Below are 21,961 nucleotides of genomic sequence, written 5' to 3' on the forward strand. Positions count from 1 at the left end.
CAGACGTGCAGCACAGCCACAACGCTGTGTGGCCTTTCAGTGGGACGGGAGGCTAACTCCGAGGACAACTCCACACAATCGATTCCGCACAGTGGGTTCTGCATAGTCAGTTCCGCACAGTGGGTTCTGCATAGTCAGTTCCGCACAGTGGGTTCTGCATAGTCAGTTCCGCACAGTGGGTTCTGCATAGTCAGTTCCGCACAGTGGGTTCTGCATAGTCAGTTCCGCAGAGGGGGTTCTGCATAGTCAGTTCCGCACAGTGGGTTCTGCATAGTCAGTTCCGCACAGTGGGTTCTGCATAGTCAGTTCCGCAGAGGGGGTTCTGCATAGTCAGTTCCACACAGTGGGTTCTGCAAAGTCAGTTCCACACAGTGGGTTCCAAATAGACGGTTCTACACAGTCAGTTCTACACAGCGGGTTCTACACATTCAATCATTCATTGTGGAGGTGCTACAAGGGAAAGCCACACACACAGCACCCCCCCCCCCCCCCCCATCATTCTCTCCTCTCTCCAGGAAGCCATCGATTTCCTCCCCGCCTCATTTGTCTCCTGCCGAATACCCGTGGCCAAGAGCTGTATTACAGATCAGCCGCCTGTAGTGGTTATGACTGAGGGGAAACACCAGTTGTAATAGCACGGTCCAGTCCTTGAAGAAATTACGGGCCACTTTTAGATTTCTGCCCGCAGGTCCGTTTCAGCTTTCTGTACCCGCACCACGTAAGAGCCGGTTTGACGTCCGAAACGGAAACGGTCGCGGACATCAGCTATCCCATTAACATGATTTCCAATAGCGGTCAGGTTTGTGATGTTGAAAAGAATGACCTCCAGTCCTACTGAATGTTCACATGAACATCAACACAAGGTATGTCATTTCTGAGAAATGAAAAACGCTTTAATTGGTGCGCCCTACAGATCTCCAGGAACAGGGTTGGGCAGCCTTGCTCTAGCTGTTGAAAGAGGTGTGGCTTTGTTAGGGTTGGAGTGAAAACCCACAGGACGGTAGATCTCCAGGAACAGGGTTGGGCAGTGCCGGCATCCTGTTGTTCCTGAACTGTAACCCTGTCAGTCCCAAGCCACTCAAATCCCAAAGGATGTTGAGAAAATGGGGAATTTAGTCGGGCTTTAATCTGGGCTCAAAACGACAGTAGAGCAGTCACTGATGGGCTGAAAAGGTATATGGTCTTGGCCCGTGCCCGGCCCTCTCTCTCTCACTCTCTCTCTCCCTCTCTCTCTCACTCTCTCTCTGTCTCTCTCCCTCTCTCTCTCACTCTCTCTCTATCTCTCTCCCTCTCTCTCTCACTCTCTCTCTCTCTCTCTCACTCTCTCTCTGTCTCTCCCTCTCTATATCCCTCCCTCCCTCTTTCTGTCTCTGTCTCTCTGTGTCTCTCCCTCTCTATATCTCTCCCTCCCTCTCTCACTCTCTCCCTCTCTCTCTCTCTGTCTCTCCCTCCCTCTCTATATCTCTCTCCCTCCCTCCCTCCCTCTCTCCCTGTGTCTCTCTCTCACTCTCTCTCTGTCTCTTACTCTCTCATTGTCTCTCTCTCTCTCTCTCTCTGTCTCTCCCTCCCTCTCTATATCTCTCTCTCCCTCCCTCGCTCTCTCCTACTCTCTGTCTCGCTCTCACTCTCTCTCTGTGTCTCTCCCTCTCTATATCTCTCTCTCCCTCCCTCGCTCTCTCCTACTCTCTGTCTCGCTCTCACTCTCTCTCTGTGTCTCTCCCTCTCTATATCTCTCAGCAGGAGAAGCTGGGGGACATCTGCTTCTCCCTACGCTACGTCCCGACGGCCGGCAAGCTCACCGTGGTCGTCCTGGAGGCCAAGAACCTGAAGAAGATGGACGTGGGCGGCCTGTCAGGTGAGAGATCGGAGGGGCGGCCTGCACGTGTCTAGCCAATCGGGTGGCGCGGGTCTCAGACGGGGCCGGTGACCCAAGACGCCCCACGCACCCACACCACGGGAGATTATAACATGAGAGGATGAAGGTCAATGGGGCGGCACGGATGGTGCAGTGGGTAGCACCGCCGCCTCACAGCAAGGAGGTCCTGGGTTCGAATCCCCGTCGGCCGGGGCCTCTCTGTGCGGAGTTTGCATGTTCTCCCCGTGTCTGCGGGGACATGAGAGACATCTTTCCTCCCACAGTCCAAAGACATGCAGGTTAGGCTGATTGGAGAGTCTAAATTGCCCGCAGGTATGAGTGTGTGAGTGAATGGTGTGTGTGCCCTGCGATGGACTGGCGACCTGTCCAGGGTGTATTCCTGCCTTTCCCCCAATGTATGCTGGGATAAGCTCCAGTGAAGTGTAGTGAAGAGGACAGTACGGTTCTGAGTCCTAGCTTGACCATACAGACTCCTGGATTCTCCGGGATTGCCCCGGATTTTTGTTGTCTGTCCTGGAAGAAATTTTGAAACTAAATGTCCCGGAATCTAAGTATCCAAGGAAGTTGCGCACCACATTCCTTCAGGCTCACGCACCCTCGAGAGCGTTTGACAGTCCGGCTTACTCAGTTTGCCAGCTTCGTATGTGTCCAGGATTTTTACAGGACTGAGGTGGCAACCCTAATACAGATACAGTTGTAACCCTTGAAGAATACGTCAACGTCCGAAAAAGCAGACCACGGAGTACAACAATACAACATCTAATACAATAATAACCCCGCTATAAGCACCATAAGTATGGATTCGGTGGGTGTGTGGGAATGGCTGGTTATGGTGGGCTTATTTAAAAGGCAGAATGCTCAGTTATATTTTAAATGTTCGCTCTACAGGAAAGAATGTTTACTCTGAATTAAGAAGAGGTTTGTGTTGCCCCGGTACCAGCCTACAGTTGGCCAGTCCATCTGTACCCGTAAGCGATTAAGGAAAAAAAAAGAGGTTTTGAAATACAAAACATTACATTTATAAATGAATATGGGGCATTAATTGCTGGAGAAACTGCATCCTTGAATACATGCAGGGTCCGGTATGAGGGCTGTACGAGGCTGGGAGCTCCAGACATGGTTCTCACGCTCAACCACTACGTCACCCCCCCCCCCCCTACTGCCTGGAGCCCCAGACACAGCTCACCCTGCTCTGTTCAGAGCATAGAGCTGTGGGAGGGAGGGAGGGAGGGAGAGACAGAGGGAGAGAGAGGGAGAGAGAGGGAGAGACAGAGGGAGAGAGAGAGAGAGAGAGGGAGAGAGACGGAGAGGGAGAGGGAGACGGAGAGAGAGAGAGGGAGAGACAGAGAAAGAGGGAGAGAGAGAAGGAGAGAGGGTGAGAGAGAGGGTGAGAGACGGAGAGAGAGGGGGTTAGAGAAGGAGAGGGAGAGACAGAGTGAGGGAGAGGGAGAGACAGAGAGAGAAAGAGGGAGAGACAGAGAGAGAGAAAGAGAGGGAGAGAAAGAGAGGGAGAGAGTGTAGACCGCTGGGTTCATCCGGTCCCGCTCTCTCACACACCCTCATCCATCAGAGCGCGGGATGACCGAGTGCCCCTGTCCCACAATGCCCTGCTCCTCTCCGAGCGCACCGATCCCTGTTCAGAACCCCGTCTCACTGGAGACGGAGCCTGTTGAAATAATCACTTCAGTTCCATTCAAAGGAAGCGCCCCCCCCTCCCCTCGCTGAGAAGCCTTTCTCCGTGAGCGCGTGGGCAGCATTTACATTTAATAACCGCCAGCAAGGACAGGGCTCCCCCCCCCCCCCCCCTTCGCCTGTCCTAACGGGGGGAGAGAAGACGAGCCCACACTGTAAATAAACATAAACGCGAATGCCTCTGGACTACATCGAGCCCTCGAAACGTTAATGGTGATTTGTGGCCCGTCTCCGCGAAGCCTCTTTGACGTTTCGCCTCTGCCTAGTGTTCTGTTCCAGACGGAGCGCAAGTGTCTGCAGCTGGCTGTGAGTCTCCGCGCTCAGATTTGCAGCAACTACGTTAGGCGCCGGGTGTTATGCTTTGGACTGGATTTGGTCCGCACTACACACACACACACGCGTGCGCGCACAGGCACGCACACACTCACATACACACACACACACGCATACACACACGCACACGCATACACACACGCACACATTCACGTACACACACGTACACACACACGCACACACGCATACACACACACACACACTGTCAAACACAGTTGGGTCCGTTTCAAACCCCTTCTGTGGGCGTGGTCACAACGATGACCACCCCCTCCACGCCTCAGCCCTGCCCACTTGACGGCCAGGCAGACCTCCGCATTGTCAGACGACCGAGGGCGTCGAGGAGAAAGCATCACTCTCCTTCTCCAATCACATACACTGGACAACATCACTCTCCTACTCCAATCACATACACTGGACAACATCACTCTCCTACTCCAATCACACACACCGGACAACATCACTCCTGCTCCAATCACATACACCGGATTACATCGCCCGTGACGCTATCTCTCTCTCCATCGCCTAAACGGGGAGGAAGGATTTGCTGTCCACTAAAACGGCAAACAATTAGCGATTGCTTCGGCAGCTGATGCGAAAGTGGTTCCGCTCCCGGCTTTGCATACCCAGCATTCCCGGCGCCGCCGATGAGGCGGCGATAAGGGAAAAGGCAGGAGTATGGCGACCGATTTATATATCACCAACGCTTTCATATATCGACAACAAACTTGGTACACAGACTTTTGCTCCCTGAGGACGTGCAAAAACATGACTTGACCACTTGAGGATGCTGCAATAAGCGAAAAATAAAATATTGGATAAAATAAAACACAGCCGCCGGGCCGTCAGTCGTCGGTAAACAACGCGAGGGCTCGGGAAGATTCCGGAAAGTGCGGGGGCGTGAAGCTCTCCCCGTCCCGAGGAGGGATATGAAAGGGAGAAAACCGAGCTTGTGGCGGGTTATAATCGGGCCGGGGGGACAGACTCCAAGGCCGCTCGCGTGCGAATGAGACGCGCTCTGAAGGCAGAAAGACGTCAGAGTGAAGGTAACGTGATTGCGCGATCCTTCCCGTCGATTAAAACGGCAAGGGGCCGCCACGATGGTGCTAACGAGCTAACGTGCTAACGGTACCGTGGCGCGTAATAACGGTGATTACGGACCGCTGCCGCGGGGAATGGCCTCGTTTCCACAGGGGGAGAGAGTAATTGACGGGGAACATTATGGTCGCCTCGTCCTCTGGCACCCAGTGCCTGTTTACAGAGGCTAATGAATGCGCTGCACTTTGATTGCAGACATTTCAATTAAAAGGCCTGCAATTAGGAACGAGAGGCTCACAGCGGGACGTTTTGTTCCGAGAAACAACAGGAAATGAGAGGCGTGGAACTGCGGCGGGGTTGGCAGGCGGTGATTATCGCCCCCGTCGCAAAAATGTACCGCGCTAATCCGCGCTTTGGTTTTGATTTCTTCCGCCAAGACGATTTTTCACCCAAAGGTTCGGTATTTACACATCGAAAACGGGGGCGGCCTGTAGCATAGTGGTTAAGGCAGGGGTGTCTAATCTTATCCAGAAAGGGCCGTGTGTGCAGGTTGTTGTTTCAGCACACGACTAAGACCGCTGATTCTACTCATCAAGGTCTTGATTAAAGACCACGATTAGTTCATTAGTATAATCAGGTGTGTTACTGCTGGGTTAAAACAAAAACCTGCACCCACGCCAGCCCTTTCTGGATAAGATTGGACACCCCTGGGTTAAGGTAAATGACTGGGACACACAAGGTTGGTGGTTCGATCCCCGGTGGAGCCACAATAAGATCCGCACAGCCGTTGGGCCCTTGAGCAAGGCCCTTAACCCTGCATTGCTCCAGGGGAGGATTGTCTCCTGCTTAGTCTAATCAACTGTACGCCGCTCTGGATAAGAGCGTCTGCCAAATGCCAATGACGTAATGTAGTGTATTGTCCTCTCGACCGGCTGATGGAAAACGTATTCACCCCGACTGTCTGTGGTGGTGCATTGTGGGAAATATCAGACAGCTGGCAATGTTGTGAAGGCTCCTGAAATAACTGCAGGTATTGGCAGACCGAAGTCTGTCTCACCGTAAAACCCAAGACTCCACAAACCTCGCAGTCTACAGGATACGACTCTTTTTCAGAACCGACCCTGTCGTGTCTGTGTTGCTGTGTCACTGTCAGTCCATGAACTTCGCTAAGTTTCATCGGATATATCGGTCGACTCTTTCCCCTTCTTGTTTTTTCTGCATCAAAGTCTCTGGCAAATAAAACAGGAGTGTACTAAGAGTTTCGCCATGATGCCTTAAGAGTGTGTTGTTAGTAGCATGTCTGTTGGTCCTCATCACCATTGCTGACTGCAGATGGATACGGTGGTGTGTTGAACATCCTGTTGCACCGTTTACTCCGATGGCGTCTGAGAAGGCGTTCTGCAGGCTTGAAAGCGTAGGCCTACGTGATTATTGATTCGTCATTATTACACCCTCGACAAACCCACGAAATGGGAGCAAACGTACCTCAGAGCCCGGTTGGCTCATTTCTTCCCGTTCCGTGTACGCGCGTAGTGCAGATGGGCTCCTGGTTGGGGTTTTGCGCGTGGCTGCCTCCCGTAGCATGGGGCCAACATGTTAGACGAGGTGTGTGTGTGTGTGTGTGTGTGTGTGTGTGTGTATGGGTGGGTGGGTGGTTGAGAGTGTGTGTGTGCGTGCTTGCCTGTGTGTGCATGCGTGTGTGTGTGTGTGTGTGTGTGTGTGTGTGTGTGAGTGAGTGAGTGAGTGAGTGAGTGAGTGAGTGAGTGAGTGAGTGAGTGTGTGAGTGTGTGAGTGTGTGAGTCTGCATCTCTGTTTGTCTGGGGCTCTGTCGGCTGTGATGTAAAACAGTATCAAATGACCCTCATCATCGGTGGCACTGTGTAACTGTTCAAACCCGGTTAAGAAATAGAGACAATGAATCAGCTTTTCTGTCCTTAGACGTGACTGTCTGTTCAGCCGGCCCTGTAATTCTGCCATTACAAATCATTCCTGTCCTCAATGCACTGGGTTGCATTCAAACCCTGCCATTAGCAAAGAAGTCAAAAGGCAAAAGGAAACATTTAAAGTGTGGGACAAAAAGTGTGGAGAAAAATCATTTACAGTTCAGCGTTTTCATCTCTGGCTGAGCTGGTTCTGTGGCTGTCGCCTTCATTACCGGCCATTTGCGGTGAAACAGAGGCTTTAAAAGGCCACGAGTTGTACAGCGGTGTTTATTTGCAACAGAAACTTCCGCGGGTCAGGAAACAAAACAGACCCTCACTTTTTCTTTTACACTTGAGACACACTCTCAACTCTCAAGGAGCCATCGTGATATACACATCCCGCTCAAGTATTTCCTCTAATTAGCTGTAATTAGCGGTTTTGGAATGTTTATTTTTTTTCAAAATTCTCCAACATCAGCGTTAGAATGTTCAGTTTAAGGACATTCTATTCGCGTATTTGTGACCTCACACCTGAGAGGGTTCAGGAACAGATTTTGGACGAATCGTGCCGGATGGAGGCCAGTCCGGGTCGGAATGTGGCATTCCTATGTCCCCGTCTCCTCCGGAACTGGAGAGATTCCGCGCATTCCCCTCTGGTCGCCCGCGGCGTAACCACGGCGATCTCCACACGTCTAGACTCCTAATACGGTCAGCGCGGAGATTAGCCAGGGGGGGAAAAACAGGTATTTGGAGCACTGCCAATGTAAGGAAATGCCATGGATTTTTTCCAGCCTGAGCCCCAGTCCCAGCCAATCAGGGGCCTGATAGAACAGCCAGTGGGCGGGGCCCTGACTGGGAATTGGGGCGGATACTTCTCGATAAATCCAGCAGGAGTTCTGACACGCAGTAAATTTTGTGTTACCTCATGTGCTTTGAGAGAACTGGGCTCTTAATCATGAAAGGTTAAGGACAGTCTTGGGCACTCTTTCACACGTCCAGCTGGGTAAACAGGTGTGTGAAACGTAAGGCGGGCGTGGAGAATCTTTGCCCTGTGAAAGGGCAAACGTAGGGCGTTCTGTCTGGGAAACGAGCAGCCTTGAGGTCCCAGGGAGTCGAGGTTATGTCTGCAGACCGTGCCCGTCTGACATTTCCCCTCCAAATGAATGGAAAAACGAGCGCCGTTACACTCACCTGCCTCGAAGTGGCACGTACGGTCGATGGTAAATAGCGCACACATGGAAAGACTACAATGAGTCGCTATCAACTACTTAAAGGTCCCATGCTGTACACTTTCAGCGAACTTATCCCTGGTTATGGGTATGCACTTTGTTGTACGTCGCTCTGGATAAGAGCGTCTGCCAAATGCCAATAATGTAATGTAATGTACACCAATCCAGTGTTTTATTTTAGGTCCTGATATCCATAAGACGCTTGTGTGTTTTTAAGTCACAAAAACAATCTATCCAGTCCTTTACAGTACACATTACATTACATTACATTACAAGACATTACATTACATTACATAACAAGACATTTAGCAGACAATATGGGACCATTCATGAGAATGCAGCAGGAGAATAATAACAAACGTTAAACCCCCCGGTTTAACAGATGCACGTCGGCTCAGACACGATGTCGGCCGCTACACGCCCTTTCCTGGAGCGTCCTGGAGCGTCTCCATGGGAGAGCGATAAAACCACAGTGCTCACTGCGCTCTGGATGGGAGAGCGATAAAACCACAGTGCTCACTGCACTCTGGATGGGAGAGCGATAAAACCACAGTGCTCACTGCACTCTGGATGGGAGAGAGCGATAAACCCACAGTGCTCACTGCACTCTCCATGGGAGAGAGCGATAAAACCACAGTGCTCACTGCACTCTCCATGGGAGAAAGCGATAAAACCATTCGCACACCGCACTCACCCTGGGCTGAACAGCACTCCAGGAGATTCTCATTTAGATAGCGTGGACCCATCCCTGCGCAACAACATCTCCCGCAGTTTCTTATTACCCCAAGCCCTTTCGCAGAACAATGCTAAGAGCCACAATGGCCGTCCGCTTTCGTCTTTCCGTCCGACCGAACAATGACTTTGGTGTGAGCCCTTTATTCACCAGCACACGTTACCCCTCTGAACTGGATGAAAGGCCAGGGGGACAACACCGTACCCGTGTTTGCCACCACTGCAGCAGGCCGCAGGTGTTGGGAGTTAAAACTAGCCTTTTTCGGCTTTACCTGCGGAACTGCTAATCCCTTAATTTCCTCCAGAAACTAAACTCCATGCTGGCTCAAATGAGTCTCTGCTGGAGCCAGATGCACATAAACAGAAGGAGCTGATGGGATCTGTCGCTGCCAGTTTCTGTTTGGCGAGTCTGTTCGCTGAGATTGTAGTCAGAACCACCGCCAGACAGTCTCAGTCCCTGCCCTCCATTTTACCAACCCCCGAAACGAGCTTACGCCCCCCCCCCCCCCACACACACACACACACACACACACTCGCCGCAAAGATGAATAACCACAACCGTCCTCATTACCCAAGACTGCATTTCTCTTCATCAGTCTTTCATGTAGCGTGTGCTGCCAGACTCCCCACTTCTGCTCCTTAATCTCCTCAGTCTTAACCTGAGAGGTGAATAGATGGATAGAGCGAGAGAACGCGAGAGAGATGGGAAGACAGAGGGGGAAAGAGAGTCAGTGATGTGGCCTGGCACGGCAGAACGAAATCATGAGTGTGAAGCTGCCCGGCTGACGGCCCTGGTTGCGCAGCTAACAGTCACGCCCAAGTTCCTGATTACCAAGCAGCCGAGTGTAAAGCCAAGCAGTCTACCGTAAAGCTAAACAGGCTACTGTAAAGCGAAACAGCTTACTGTGAAGCTAAACAGCTTACTGTAAAGCTAAACAGCCTACTGTAGAACTAAATGGCCTACTGTAAAGCTAAGCAGTCTCCCATAAAGCTAAACGGCTTACCGTAAAGCTAAACGGGCTACTGTAAAGCAAAACAGCTTACTGTAAAGCTAAACAGCCTCCTGTAGAACTAAATGGCCTACTGTAAAGCTAAGCAGTCTCCCATAAAGCTAAACGGCTTACTGTAAAGCTAAATGGCTTACTGTAAAGCTAAACAGCTTACTGTAAAGCTAAACACCCTGACATAAGGCTACACGCCGGCCTCTCCTGACAGAAACATGCGACCAGCGACCTGAAGTGGAATTATGGGGGCGTGCCGTGGGTGTAGCGCATCCACACAGTACAAATGAGTAGCCAAACAAAGACACTAACTCGGGCGTAATTCATGAAAAACATTGTTTTAATTGCTGGTGACAAGTATAGTATCATGCAAAATGCATCATATCTTTAAAATCTCTTCCTTTGCCTTGTTCTAAGTGTGACACTCAGTGGCTCCCCGGCTGTTTGCTGTCGGTGACCATCCAAAACCAGACGTGAGACCAGACGTTGTTGTCTGCTATCCAGCGGGTGTTGTCCGCCTCCAACAAGCCAGACCTGAATTGTAACCTGGTATAAACTAAGCGCAGAAAAGCAAAGAGAAACGGAAGTTCCAGTGAATAAACAAGCCAGACGACCCTCACACTTTCTAATGCCAACCGGCGTTCAGGGTTTAGGCTGAAATCTGTTCAAAAACAATTTCCCCCTTTCTTTCGGCACATACTGTGTCTCCATTATAATGATAGCGATTATTAAACGTGCGATTTATGTACGCCCTTTGTCAGTGTGTTGTTATTGCCAGAATATGTCTTGCGAATGGTCCCCTCAAGGTTTCTTGAAGAACGTTTGTTGAGTGATAAACATTGTCCTGTTCCTGTACTGCAGTGCAGGGAGTTAGGGTAACTGACATAGGCCTGTTGTATTATTATGAGATTGAGCAGACACCTATTCACATATGGTTACAATATAGACCTTCTAAATGAACTCTGTTCTTATATCAAAGTTGTTGCGATCACTCTGCGGTCTGTCTGTCATTAACCCTTTCAGTCCCAAGCCCAGTATGAAGTGGCTCCATCCAAATCACAAGGGGGTTTTGGCTTCGGTTGAGAAGATTGAGGAAGTTGAGAAAATGTAGTAGGGTTTTAATAGGGGTTCAGAACAGTAGTACAGCAGCCGTTTTTGATTGGCTGATAAGGTATAAGGTGGAGAGTGCCGTATGGCTCTTTTGAGATTTTACTGTAGTTAGGCTTGAGTTCCGTATGGCATTCTCGGGACTGAAAGGGTTAACTCTGCTCTTCGATAAAACTTGTTGCGATGACTCTGTCCGTTACTAAGCAACGCTCTTTGAATTGGTGGGGCCGATTTTTTCTACACCAGGCGAGTTACCTGTTGCATGCCAGGCAAGTTACCTGTTGTATGCCATGCTCCTTACCTGCTGTATGCCAGGCAAGTTACCTGTTGTATGCCAGGCAAGTTACCTGTTGTATGCCAGGCGAGTTACCCGTTGTACGCTAGCTTGAAGCTCGAATACCCGATCAAAAAATGGCGGCATGCACTTTGTCTTCATCCCACAGACCCGTACGTGAAGATCCACCTGATGCAGAACGGGAAGAGGCTGAAGAAGAAGAAGACCACGATCAAGAAGAACACGCTCAACCCGTACTACAATGAGTCCTTCAGCTTTGAGGTGCCCTTCGAGCAGATCCAGGTGAGGCGTTGTTCCCCCCCATACTGAAAACCTTTCCGTTTTGCGGCAATGTTCTAATCTCGAAAAGTGTTTTTATACAAGCATGTCCCGTACTTTTGCCTGTACATTACACAACGAAAGTTTGCATAACACCTTCCATGATATGACAAGATACCTACCGGTAGTCAACAAAGCTGAAAAGCCCCACTTAATAGGGTGTTGGGCCAACGCTGTTTTGATGGAAGCAGCTGGTCCCACCCCTGGTTGAAATTTGCCATTTGCCAGTCGTACGTATCTATGTGCCGACATCGCCCAAGGCGTCACCCTGCCGAACGCGCTGTGGTCCCCGATCTCAGCCGTGGAGCGGATCCGGCCCATTTCAGGTCACCCACCCGGGGCGGATCTCTCTCCCCCCCTCTCACACCCGGGGCGGGTCTCTCTGTCCCGCCCTCTCTCACCCGGGGCGGGTCTCTCTCCGTCCCCCCCCCCCCCCCCTCTCACCCGGGGTGGGTCTCTCTCTCCCCCCCCTCTCTCACCCGCATGGTCTCTCTCTCCTTCCCTCTGTCTGCAGAAGGTGCAGGTCGTGGTGACCGTTCTGGACTACGACAAGATAGGCAAGAACGACGCCATCGGCAAGGTGTTCGTGGGGCTGAACAGCTCGGGGACGGAGCTGCGGCACTGGTCGGACATGCTGGCCAATCCCAGGAGACCCATCGCCCAATGGCACGTTCTGAAGCCGGAGGAAGAGGTGGATGCTCAGCTCAGCACCAAGAAATGAGAGAGGGGGAGAGAGGGAGAGGGGGAGAGAGAGGGAGAGAGGGAGAGAGGGAGAGGGGGAGAGAGGGGGAGAGAGGGGGAGAGAGGGAGAGGAGGGGGAGAGAGGGAGAGGAGGGGGGGAGAGAGAGAGGGCCTTTCCACACACACCCAGCCCTACAGTGGTCTTTAACCCGACCTGTGTAAATACCTCAGTGATATACATACATCTCAATCTCCACTCAGCCTCCCCCTATTTCACAAACATAATGGTACATTCCAACCTACACTTTACTGGTCCAGGTGTAGCCCCCCCCCCCCCCCCCTTAATTACCTTGACCCCCCCCCAAAAAATATCCCTTCTTTTAAGCAATATGATCTGTGTAGATAGCGCATGACTGAACCGATTTATTATATTACACAGTTGTATATATGAGATGGCGGACAAAATGATTTCTAGGTTTTCGTGTTTGTACATTGTTCATCGTTTCCTAATCCGTGTATATCTCAACGTATTTAAACAAGACTTTCTATTTTAACTTGCTGTACACGGAGCTACACGAGAGCCAATCGTATAGCCTGTTATAGGATTCGAAATTCTACCTTACTGCATTCCGGAAAAAAAGTCAGTCCGTGAGCTACTGACCAATCAGAGGCGAGGAAGGGAGTTAAAGAACTAGGCCATTAACCGATATGGGTTCCACGCACTATTTGCTGCCAAAAACGTACAAGCACATGATTTCTTATGACTTTTTATACTTTTTTATTTTATTTTTATTTTTTATTTTTTTAAACCAAGGACCTGAAATTAGCCTTGAAACTCACATTCCAAAATATATATACACACTCAGTGACCACTTTATTAAGCAGACCTGTACACCAGCTTGTTAATGTCAATATTTAATCATACCCAGGTCACCACACAGATCTCTGCCTGCTTGGCTGATATCTCTGCATGGATGACTTCCTACCACCTGAAGCTTAACCTGGCCAAGAGCTTCTCTACTTAGGTCCTCTCCGACCATCGACCTCTCACTGATTGTTGAGGACTTTGTAGTTTCCTCCTCCCATACGGCCTAGAATCTTGGGGTGACTCTTGATAACTGCCCCCTCACCCTGGCTCCACAAGTATCCTCCACTGCCAGAACCTGCAGGTTCTTTCTGTACAATATATGCCGTATTCGTCATCTCCTGACGGAGAAAGCCACCCAGCTCATGTCACCCCGCTCCTCATTGGCCTGCCCCACCTTACAAACAATCCTTAATCACTCCCTACTGCTCAGCTAGACCACTCCGGTCTGCCAGTCGCCTTATGGTTCCCTCACTACGAGCACCTGGCGGTCGAGCTGCACGTTCACGCCTGTTTTCCGTTCTGGTTCCTCAGTGGTGGAATGACTTGCCTACCACTGTCAGGACAGCAGAATCCCTTGCCCTATTTTGACGCAGACTAAAAACACACCTTTTCAAACTGTATCTTAGTCCTCCCTCCTGATTTCCCCCGCCCCCCTTTCTGATATCCCTATCCCTTTTGTCTAACCAAAAAAAAATTTGAATTGCACTTATGATGACTGTATGTTTAGAACAGCACTTCATGTGTATTTTACCAGTTATGGATGTGTTGCTTTAACTTGTGGAAGAACCTATGCACTTGTAAATCGCTTTGGATTAAAAGCGTCTGCCAAATGACTAAAATGTAAATGTAAATGTAAATCAGCCAGTCATGTGGCAGCAAAAGTGGTCAAGAGGTTCAGCTGTTTTTCAGACCAAATGTCAGAATGGGGAAGGAATGTTATCTAAGTCTCTTTGACCATGGAATGATTGTTGGTGGTTGACAGGGTTGTTTGAGTATCTCATAAACTGCTGATCTCCTGGGATATTCACACTAGTCTGTAGAGTTTGCAAAGAATGCTGCAAAAAACAAAAGAAAATCCAGTGAGCAGCAGTTCTACAGACAGAAAGGCCCTGTTAATGAGATCCGTCAGAGGAGAATGGCCAGACTGGTCAAAGCTGACAGGAAGGTGACAGTAACGCAAATAACCACACATTACAACAGTGGTATGCAGAAGAGCATCTCCGAACACACAACGCATCATAACTCGAAGTGGATAGGCTACAGCAGCAGGAGTCTAAAAAATAAGTCTAATAAATACCTGATAAAGTGCTCACTGAGTGTGTATATATAAACATCTAAACTGATGCACACCGGTTTGTACCAGTCCGGCAGTGCGTTGCATTGGGACATGCGAGGAGGTCCGGTCCTGAACTGCTCTTTGTTCTTTTAACTCGCTGGTCCTGTTCGGGTCATAGGTCTCGTGCTCTGACGCTTCGAACCTGGCCGTCCTTCCAGCTCGGTAAGCAGCGTTTTCAAACGTCCCAACCGTCGCCTTATCGTTGGGGATGCAGTTTAGGATTTAAGGCACCGGGGGCCTCAAAACGGTTAGGGACAGGGAGTTCTGCCTTTTGAGATGAGACATTTTTTCGAAATTCTGGGTATTTTTTTTAGTAACTGCGTGATTTTATTTTGTTTCGTTTTGTTTTGTTCCACTTATCCTGGGGACCCTGCCGCGGTCCCTTTGCCTTTAGCCAATCGGAACGGAGAGAAACGGCATGCGGAGAGAAAGGGGACGCAGGCACAAACCGCCTGCATTCAGCCAGGATATCAACAGCACAACACCCCAGCAACGGGATGGTACTCTGTTCACCAATCGTCCGTAAGAGTTGAATCACTGCCATTTTCAGGGAGGTAACCGGTCCTTAAATCATTCCCTCTCTGTTCAGGTAGCACTTAGCATCTTTCCGTCCTGGGAACGAAGTCATAGCGGTGTCGTGAACAGCTCATGACGCTTCGTAAAGGCCTGGGACAGTGGGGGGGAGATGCAGACGGCTTTAGCGGCAGTTACACTGTCTGGCGGCTGCCGGACTGCACTCGGGGGTGGAGGGGCTGGTAGTGAACACAGTCAACACCGGAGCAGCTCCCCCGTCTGGAGATCTGCTACAGGAGCGGGGCCAGACTACAGCAGCTTCAGTTATTCCTGTCCAATCACTGCTTTCCTGCTGTCATACACACACACTCACACTCACACACACACACTCACACACTCTCACACTCTCACACACTCACACACACACACTCACTCACACACACACACACACACATGCACATGAACGGTCTGCAAAGGTGAAACATTAATCCACGTATCCTTTACTACGGGTTAACAAGAGGATTAAAATAAACATTTTGGAGAAGAAAAAAAAACCTCTTGTGTCTAGAAGTTAGCTTCAGGGGGAGTTTATAAGTGTTATAAATGTTCTTATGTAGTTAATAGCGCTAATATAAAGTTATTTGTCATTTCCATGAGTCTTTAAGGACCGCTTCGTGTGTCTCTGTGACTGCCGTTCGTGATTATTAGAGATGTAGGTTTTTCAGTAGATGGCGAGCAGTCGGTTCTGTCGTGATTTTACCGTGTTTGTCAAAAACACTGCCATAGCGTTCCGCCGCCCTGCCGAAAAGCGGCGGTCTGATGTCGCCGGACCAGAGCCAGCCAGGCTCGAAAGCATTAAAGCGGGTCCACTTGCGCAGGATTTTCGTCGAGCACCGTGCAATATTGTAATACATGTTCGTCCCGTCCACGTCTCGTGGGCAGCGTCGCCCGAAAAAACACGTCCCAGGTATATTTGGATAGTTGTTTTTTTTTCGAGCTAGCGGCTAAAGGTTAGTGTATGCTTCGGTGACAAAGTGTCCGTGGACAGAAGTGTTATGATGCAAATTCGACAGTTTTGACGTCAAGCCGGCACCGTTGAGCGTCCACGACGGGGGTCCTGTCGCTAATTGCAGACGCCCGCCAGAAGTTTCGCGCAGCTGTGATTGGCTGACTGAAATGAAGACAAAAGGTTGCCATTTCTAGGATAAGAGTTAAAAGTTTACTTGGAGACTTGTTTTTATGAATGAAGACGTTTTGTTTTACGTAGTTAGCTAGCAAAATGGAGGGGTTTGTGGGGAATCTGGTTACTATAGTAACAATGTGCGCTGCCGCTGAATTATAAATACAAAACGTTGTCGAAGCATAGATTAGCATGCACCGGCTCCTACAGGGACGACACACTGAACGCGGCAAAACCGCCTGGCACCGCACCCGTGTCCCTCAAACGGCCGCTGACTGACACTGGTGTTTGTTACATTTCAACCGGGTTCATTGTCCAGTTTTAATAAAATCTAATATCCCGAAAATGTAAGATGGCATATTGTATGTGCTTTGAGCGGACTATATTATTGCCCTATGTGTATGTGTTTTGTGAGACTGTGGAAAGGGGTAGCTTACTTTATTCATGACAGGAGGCATGGTGGTGTCGCCACGCGCTTGGAGATAAACTCGCCCCGCGACCTATCCCAACATGCTTTGCAGGGGCGCCCCACCTCACATTGAAAATGAATGGAGCCGCGTCCAGTGTGTTTTCGACGGTAGGAGGGTAGAGCGGAACGCATCTTAATCCGTTACCCCCTCCTTCTCTGGTTAATCATTTCGCCTATTTAGGAAACTTGGGCATGCGTCCAACATCGGAACTTCAGAAAATGGATTGGGGGAAAAACGAATTGTGCGACAAATCCCTTTATTTTTATATTCGTCCAACTTTGGTTGTAATTATTATAATTACACTGGGGATTAATGACCGACTTGATTAGGAAACATAATGATGATTTAATGTTATTACAGATATTTATTATAACAAGTTCTTTATAGACACGTTGTCCGACTGTCACTATTAACATAACTAATCATGTAATCTCGGACTATGTTGTTACTTCATGGCTCTTTCGCCAGTCCTTTTGTAACAAGTTACTGTGGACCTGAATGTGGTTTTATTTACCGTGGGACCAGATATATTTGGTGATTTTTAACTGTTGCAATAACTGTTAGTTATTTTCAAACCTTTTTTTAAAATGGCCAATTCTATGGATTCAGTCCAGAATCTAATGTAGAACTCTGATGTTGTTGTCTGCACATCTGGCAACATAAAAGTGTCTTGGGACTCCTAGCTTGTTGCATATGTAGTTGAATATTCCTGAGCTAAAAAAAATAAAACAACACTGTCTGTGAATGGTCCTTCCTAGAGGTATACTACTCCATTATAAGCGCGACATGTGCATTCGAAAATATGTATAACGAGAAACCGCGACGGTACGGCGTAGCGTGTATCGCTGTATCAGCGGTGACGTAATGCATCACGTTTGCTGTTGACATAAGCGTTTATGAACGGCTGTGTCGCACTTATGAAGCATGCAGTCTTTGTGGTGCTTATGGTGGAGCTTTGCAGCTGTTTCGAAGGGACCATTGCTGGGAAGTGTCACATAAGAAGACAACATAATAATGGGATGAACTCTGGGGTGTAAATACCTTTTCAAATATTTGGAAGTGATAGTGGGGTCGAGTCAGGGCATCGAAGGTGGCGCCGCAATTTGCACAGGCCGATCGCGAGGTGTGTGCAGTTTTAACGTACGAAAAGCCATTTGTGCGACGCAACGCGATGCTACTTTTACCGGCTCTACGTGAAAAGCGCGCGAGCAGCCCCGAGACGCCCTTTTCTAGAAAACCACAAACTTCCAGACCTTGGAATTATAAGGTTCTAACTGACAATTTTTGACAAAAATGAGTTTGTGTCTTAAATATGTTGTTATAGGGCGCTAATATGTCAGTATTTACATAAAAACACCGTTTAAACGTATGAAAACATTTAAAATCTGCTTTCAGTCCCATTCACTTTGTGATCTTTGAAGCTCAAAACCACTCAGAACGCAGATGGAACCTTATCATTCTAAGGTCAGACCAAGGACACACTCCTCAATGACAAAAAAAAAAAAACTCAAATAAAGACACACTTACCTTACAGAAAAGGCTGCGTAAAGTATTAGAATCTGATGCTGTAGGACGATCCTAGTTGCCTTTGTGTAAACCCTACTGCCTGCTAGAGTATTTTTTGTGTGTGGAAGTTCTTATCTGTAACCCTGTGGAGATGTTTGAGGTGTTTTCTTGCTGTCATAACACTCGCGCGCCTAACCGCGGGCTAACGGCTATATTGCTGCGTATACCTTGATTTTTGATGAGGTGTTTTAACGATTCCGTTTCACTTTTGTGTAGTGATTCACTCGGTGGAGTTGTAAATGATCGTTGTTATATAACTTGAAATACACATACGTTCAATAAAAAAAGTTTTATTTCCTGTTGATACAGAACGTTTCTGTGTTGCGTCTTATTGGCACATTCTGTGCTCTGTCCTGAAGTTTTTGTTGTTATTTTGTCTGTCTGTGTCTGTGTGTGTGTGTGTGTGTGTGTGTGTGTGTGAGAGAGAGAGAGAGAGAGTGTGTGTGTGTCTGTGTGTGTGTGTGTGTGTGTGTGTGCAGGGCCATAGTTTGGAATATTGGGCCCCTGAAGAAAGATGAAAGAAAATTGCTCTGGAAGTTTGTGTGGGCCATTAGAGTCTTCCCCTTTCACCCCAGTAGCGTCAGCCGTGTGTGTGTGTGTGTGTGTGTGTGTGTTTAAGAGAGTGTGTGCGAGTGTGAGAGTGAGTAAGAGAGTGTAAGAGTGAGTGTGCGAGTGTGTGTGTGTGTGTGTGTGAGTGTGTGTGTGTGTTTGTGCGAGTGTTTGTGTGTGAGTGTGTGTGTGTGTGTGTTTTGTCAATAATGCTGTGACTGTTTTCTCTTACTCTCCATGATGCATCTCTCTGTGGGGTGCTAGCGGCCAGCAGATACAGTGTGTGTGTTTGTAAAATAATTCCACACTTCATTCCCAGTGGCAAAAGACAGCATATGACATTCCCGGACAGGAGGGAAATAATTTGTACCACCGCAAAAGAAGCAGTCATCTCATGTTGGAGCTGGGCCACTTCGCCATCAAACGGTAGGCACCTTGAATTGTGATCCTTTATGTTCAAATGATGAATCTGTGTGCTGGGGCACAGTCCATGGTCTTCCTGTCCGATTGGACCCACTGCTTCTTATTTCTCTGCTTCATTCGTCTTTAGCTGCAGGCCTGGGTGTTCTCCCACCTGTCAGCCGGGAACTGGCATCTCACACTGTGTCCCCATCGTCCAATGGCGGAGTGAATCCTGTGCACACTCAAAATCGAATTCTAATACCTTATTTACAGGTGTATTAGTGTAATTTTGGTTGCCTTATTTACCGGTGTATTAGTGTAATTTTGGTTGCCTTATTTACAGGTATACTTATTAAAACTCAGCAGGTTGGTGTATTTAAGGGTAATTACTCATTAAACTCAGCAGGTTGGTGTATTTAAGGGTAATTACTTATTAAACTCAGCAGGTTACCAGTGCCACAGTGAAATAATCTCCACAAAATTGCAAATAAATGTGAAAACTTTTAATTGCATAACTGGGGGAATCTTTATTTTAGTGTTTTGGTTGTTGAACAAAAATGATTTCCCATCCTTGTGAATGGAAAAAAATCCTTACTAAGAATTTACACATTTTGGACATATAAGACATGTATTTTAGTGTTTTTCAGTGACAATATTTTTTCCTCCATACGCATTTTGGAGACATTTATGGAGAATAAAATATTTCGCTGACAGCTAAATACATAAATACCCACATATCCACAAAATACAAAAGTATTAAAGCCCCAAGTTAAGTCCAAAATACAAAGGATTTGTAAAAAGCTATTTTTGTAATCTGCAGACACAGAGCTTGATTGGTGTAAAGCGAGTTATTTTTCTGTTGTCTTTCTGTGGCCTAGTCCTCCTGTGTCACTAGGGGTGAGAGTGTGACTGCGTGAAAAGGCAGAGGTGCTCTCAACAGAGGTGCTTGAGCTCAAGTCTCTGCATTTCTCCTTCGATGCTTCAGACTGTAGACTTCATCATACCGAGCGAAAGCTTTGGAGTGTTATCAACCCAGCAACTGAGAGTTCACTGAATAACATGCATATTCATGAACTGTGTGATACATTGTATGCAATGAATGTGGTTATATGGCATTTTATATTCTGTATTTTCTTATATTTTATATCACAATCAGTCAAATACCAGTGTTTACCTGTTCCTTTTAAGAAATAAAAGTATAGTGTTGCCTATTCTGCAACTGTGATGATACGGCCTCTTGCAGGAATTTCACATCATGCTCTTTTTGAGAGTATTATAATCCAACCTTGGCAAGCTAAAAGCAGGATTTAGTTGTAATTTATACACACACACACACACACACACACACACACACACACACACACACACACACACACACACACACACACACACACACACACACACACACACACACACACACACACACACACACGGTGCAATGGGTAGCACTGTCGCCTCACAGCAAGGAGGTTCTGGGTTCGAATCCCCGTCGGCCGGGGCCTCTCTGTGTGGAGTTTGCATGTTCTCCCCGTGTCTGCGTGGGTTTCCTCTGGGTACTCCGGTTTCCTCCCACAGTCCAAACACATGCAGGTTAGGCTGATTGGAGAGTCTAAATTGCCTGTAGGTATGAGTGTGTGAGTGAATGGTGTGTGTGCCCTGCGATGGACTGGCGACCTGTCCAGGGTGTATTCCTGCCTTTCGCCCAATGTATGCTGGGATAGGCTCCAGCCCCCCTGTGACCCTGTTCAGGATAAGCGGGTTCAGATAATGGATGGATGGATGGATGGATATGGCGGCCTGTAGCGTAGTGGTTAAGGTAAATGACTGGGACATGTAAGGTCGCTGGTTCTAATCCCGGACAGCCGTTGGGCCCTTGAGCAAGGCCCTTAACCCTACACTGCTCCAGGGGAGGATTGTCTCCTGCTTAGTCTAATCAACTGTGCGTCGCTCTGGATAAGAGCTTCTGCCAAATGCCAAAAATGTAATGTAAATGTAATGTAATGGATATATACCTTTTTATTACGCTAAGACGTTCTGCTCTATGTCTCCCTCTTGCGGCCATATTTGGTGTTGCATTTTTTTTAAGTTGGTGTCCGACCCAAAAACAAGGTTGCACGTTACAAGCAGCGTACAATTGTAATTGTTTCATATTTTCATTCGATATAGATATAGTTATTGCAAAGAAAACGTGTGTGCTCGTAGCTACATGCTACCTTTGAACAGCAACGCTTCAATATTAGGCTATATGAAGCATTTAAAACGTTTCCCTTTTGTGCTCAGTAAGTGCAGAATGTTTTTGCACAAAAACATTTTTTTAAAATAAGTTTAGGTTTGTTCTGTTTCAGGAATACAGTCAGACGGCACGGAAAACGCAAGTTGGCACTTCCATTCCCCCATAAGTTACCAGGGATACCTGATTCCCATGTACAGGATTTGTTGACCTGGCTGTCTTGGGTTTTGCTCGACTAAGTTGAGATACTTTTAATAATTAGTACAAACTTTTTGTACTAATAATTAGTACTTTTTGTTAAATACAATTGTATTTATTTCCACGTTCTTTTAGTTTTTTCTGCATTGTGTGTGATGTTTAAAAAGGTTTTGGTGAAAAACTAATGCTGTGGACCAGCTAGACCAGTGGAACTCCATTAACGCCCATCCTGATTTCTCCGTCTTGTTGGGCCACTTTTATATCGGGAACAGATAGGACCCTCCAATGTATGAAGGGCTCATTACCGAATTCATTCAATCGTGCGTGAAAAGGGATTTTACACAGACCTAACATAACATGAAGTTTTAAGAGATAAGAGTCATGCAGAGTGGCTTCAAACAGTAAAAACAAACTAATTCTCACACTGC

General features: G+C 48.0%; 1 protein-coding gene across 1 annotated transcript in view; it reads left to right on the forward strand.

Annotated features, from left to right (window-relative positions):
* The window catches only part of LOC133118926 (synaptotagmin-1-like), a 32,177-nt gene extending 19,916 nt beyond the window's left edge, over positions 1 to 12,261 (forward strand). The window contains exons 6-8 of the mRNA XM_061229228.1: positions 1,738 to 1,855; positions 11,371 to 11,504; positions 12,055 to 12,261. Coding sequence (XP_061085212.1) covers positions 1,738 to 1,855; positions 11,371 to 11,504; positions 12,055 to 12,261 — 459 coding nt within the window. The remainder of the gene's footprint in view (positions 1 to 1,737; positions 1,856 to 11,370; positions 11,505 to 12,054) is intronic.
* The last annotated feature ends 9,700 nt before the right edge of the window (positions 12,262 to 21,961 follow it).

Source organism: Conger conger, chromosome 19, assembly GCF_963514075.1.
Source record: "Conger conger chromosome 19, fConCon1.1, whole genome shotgun sequence".
NCBI lineage: Eukaryota > Metazoa > Chordata > Actinopteri > Anguilliformes > Congridae > Conger > Conger conger.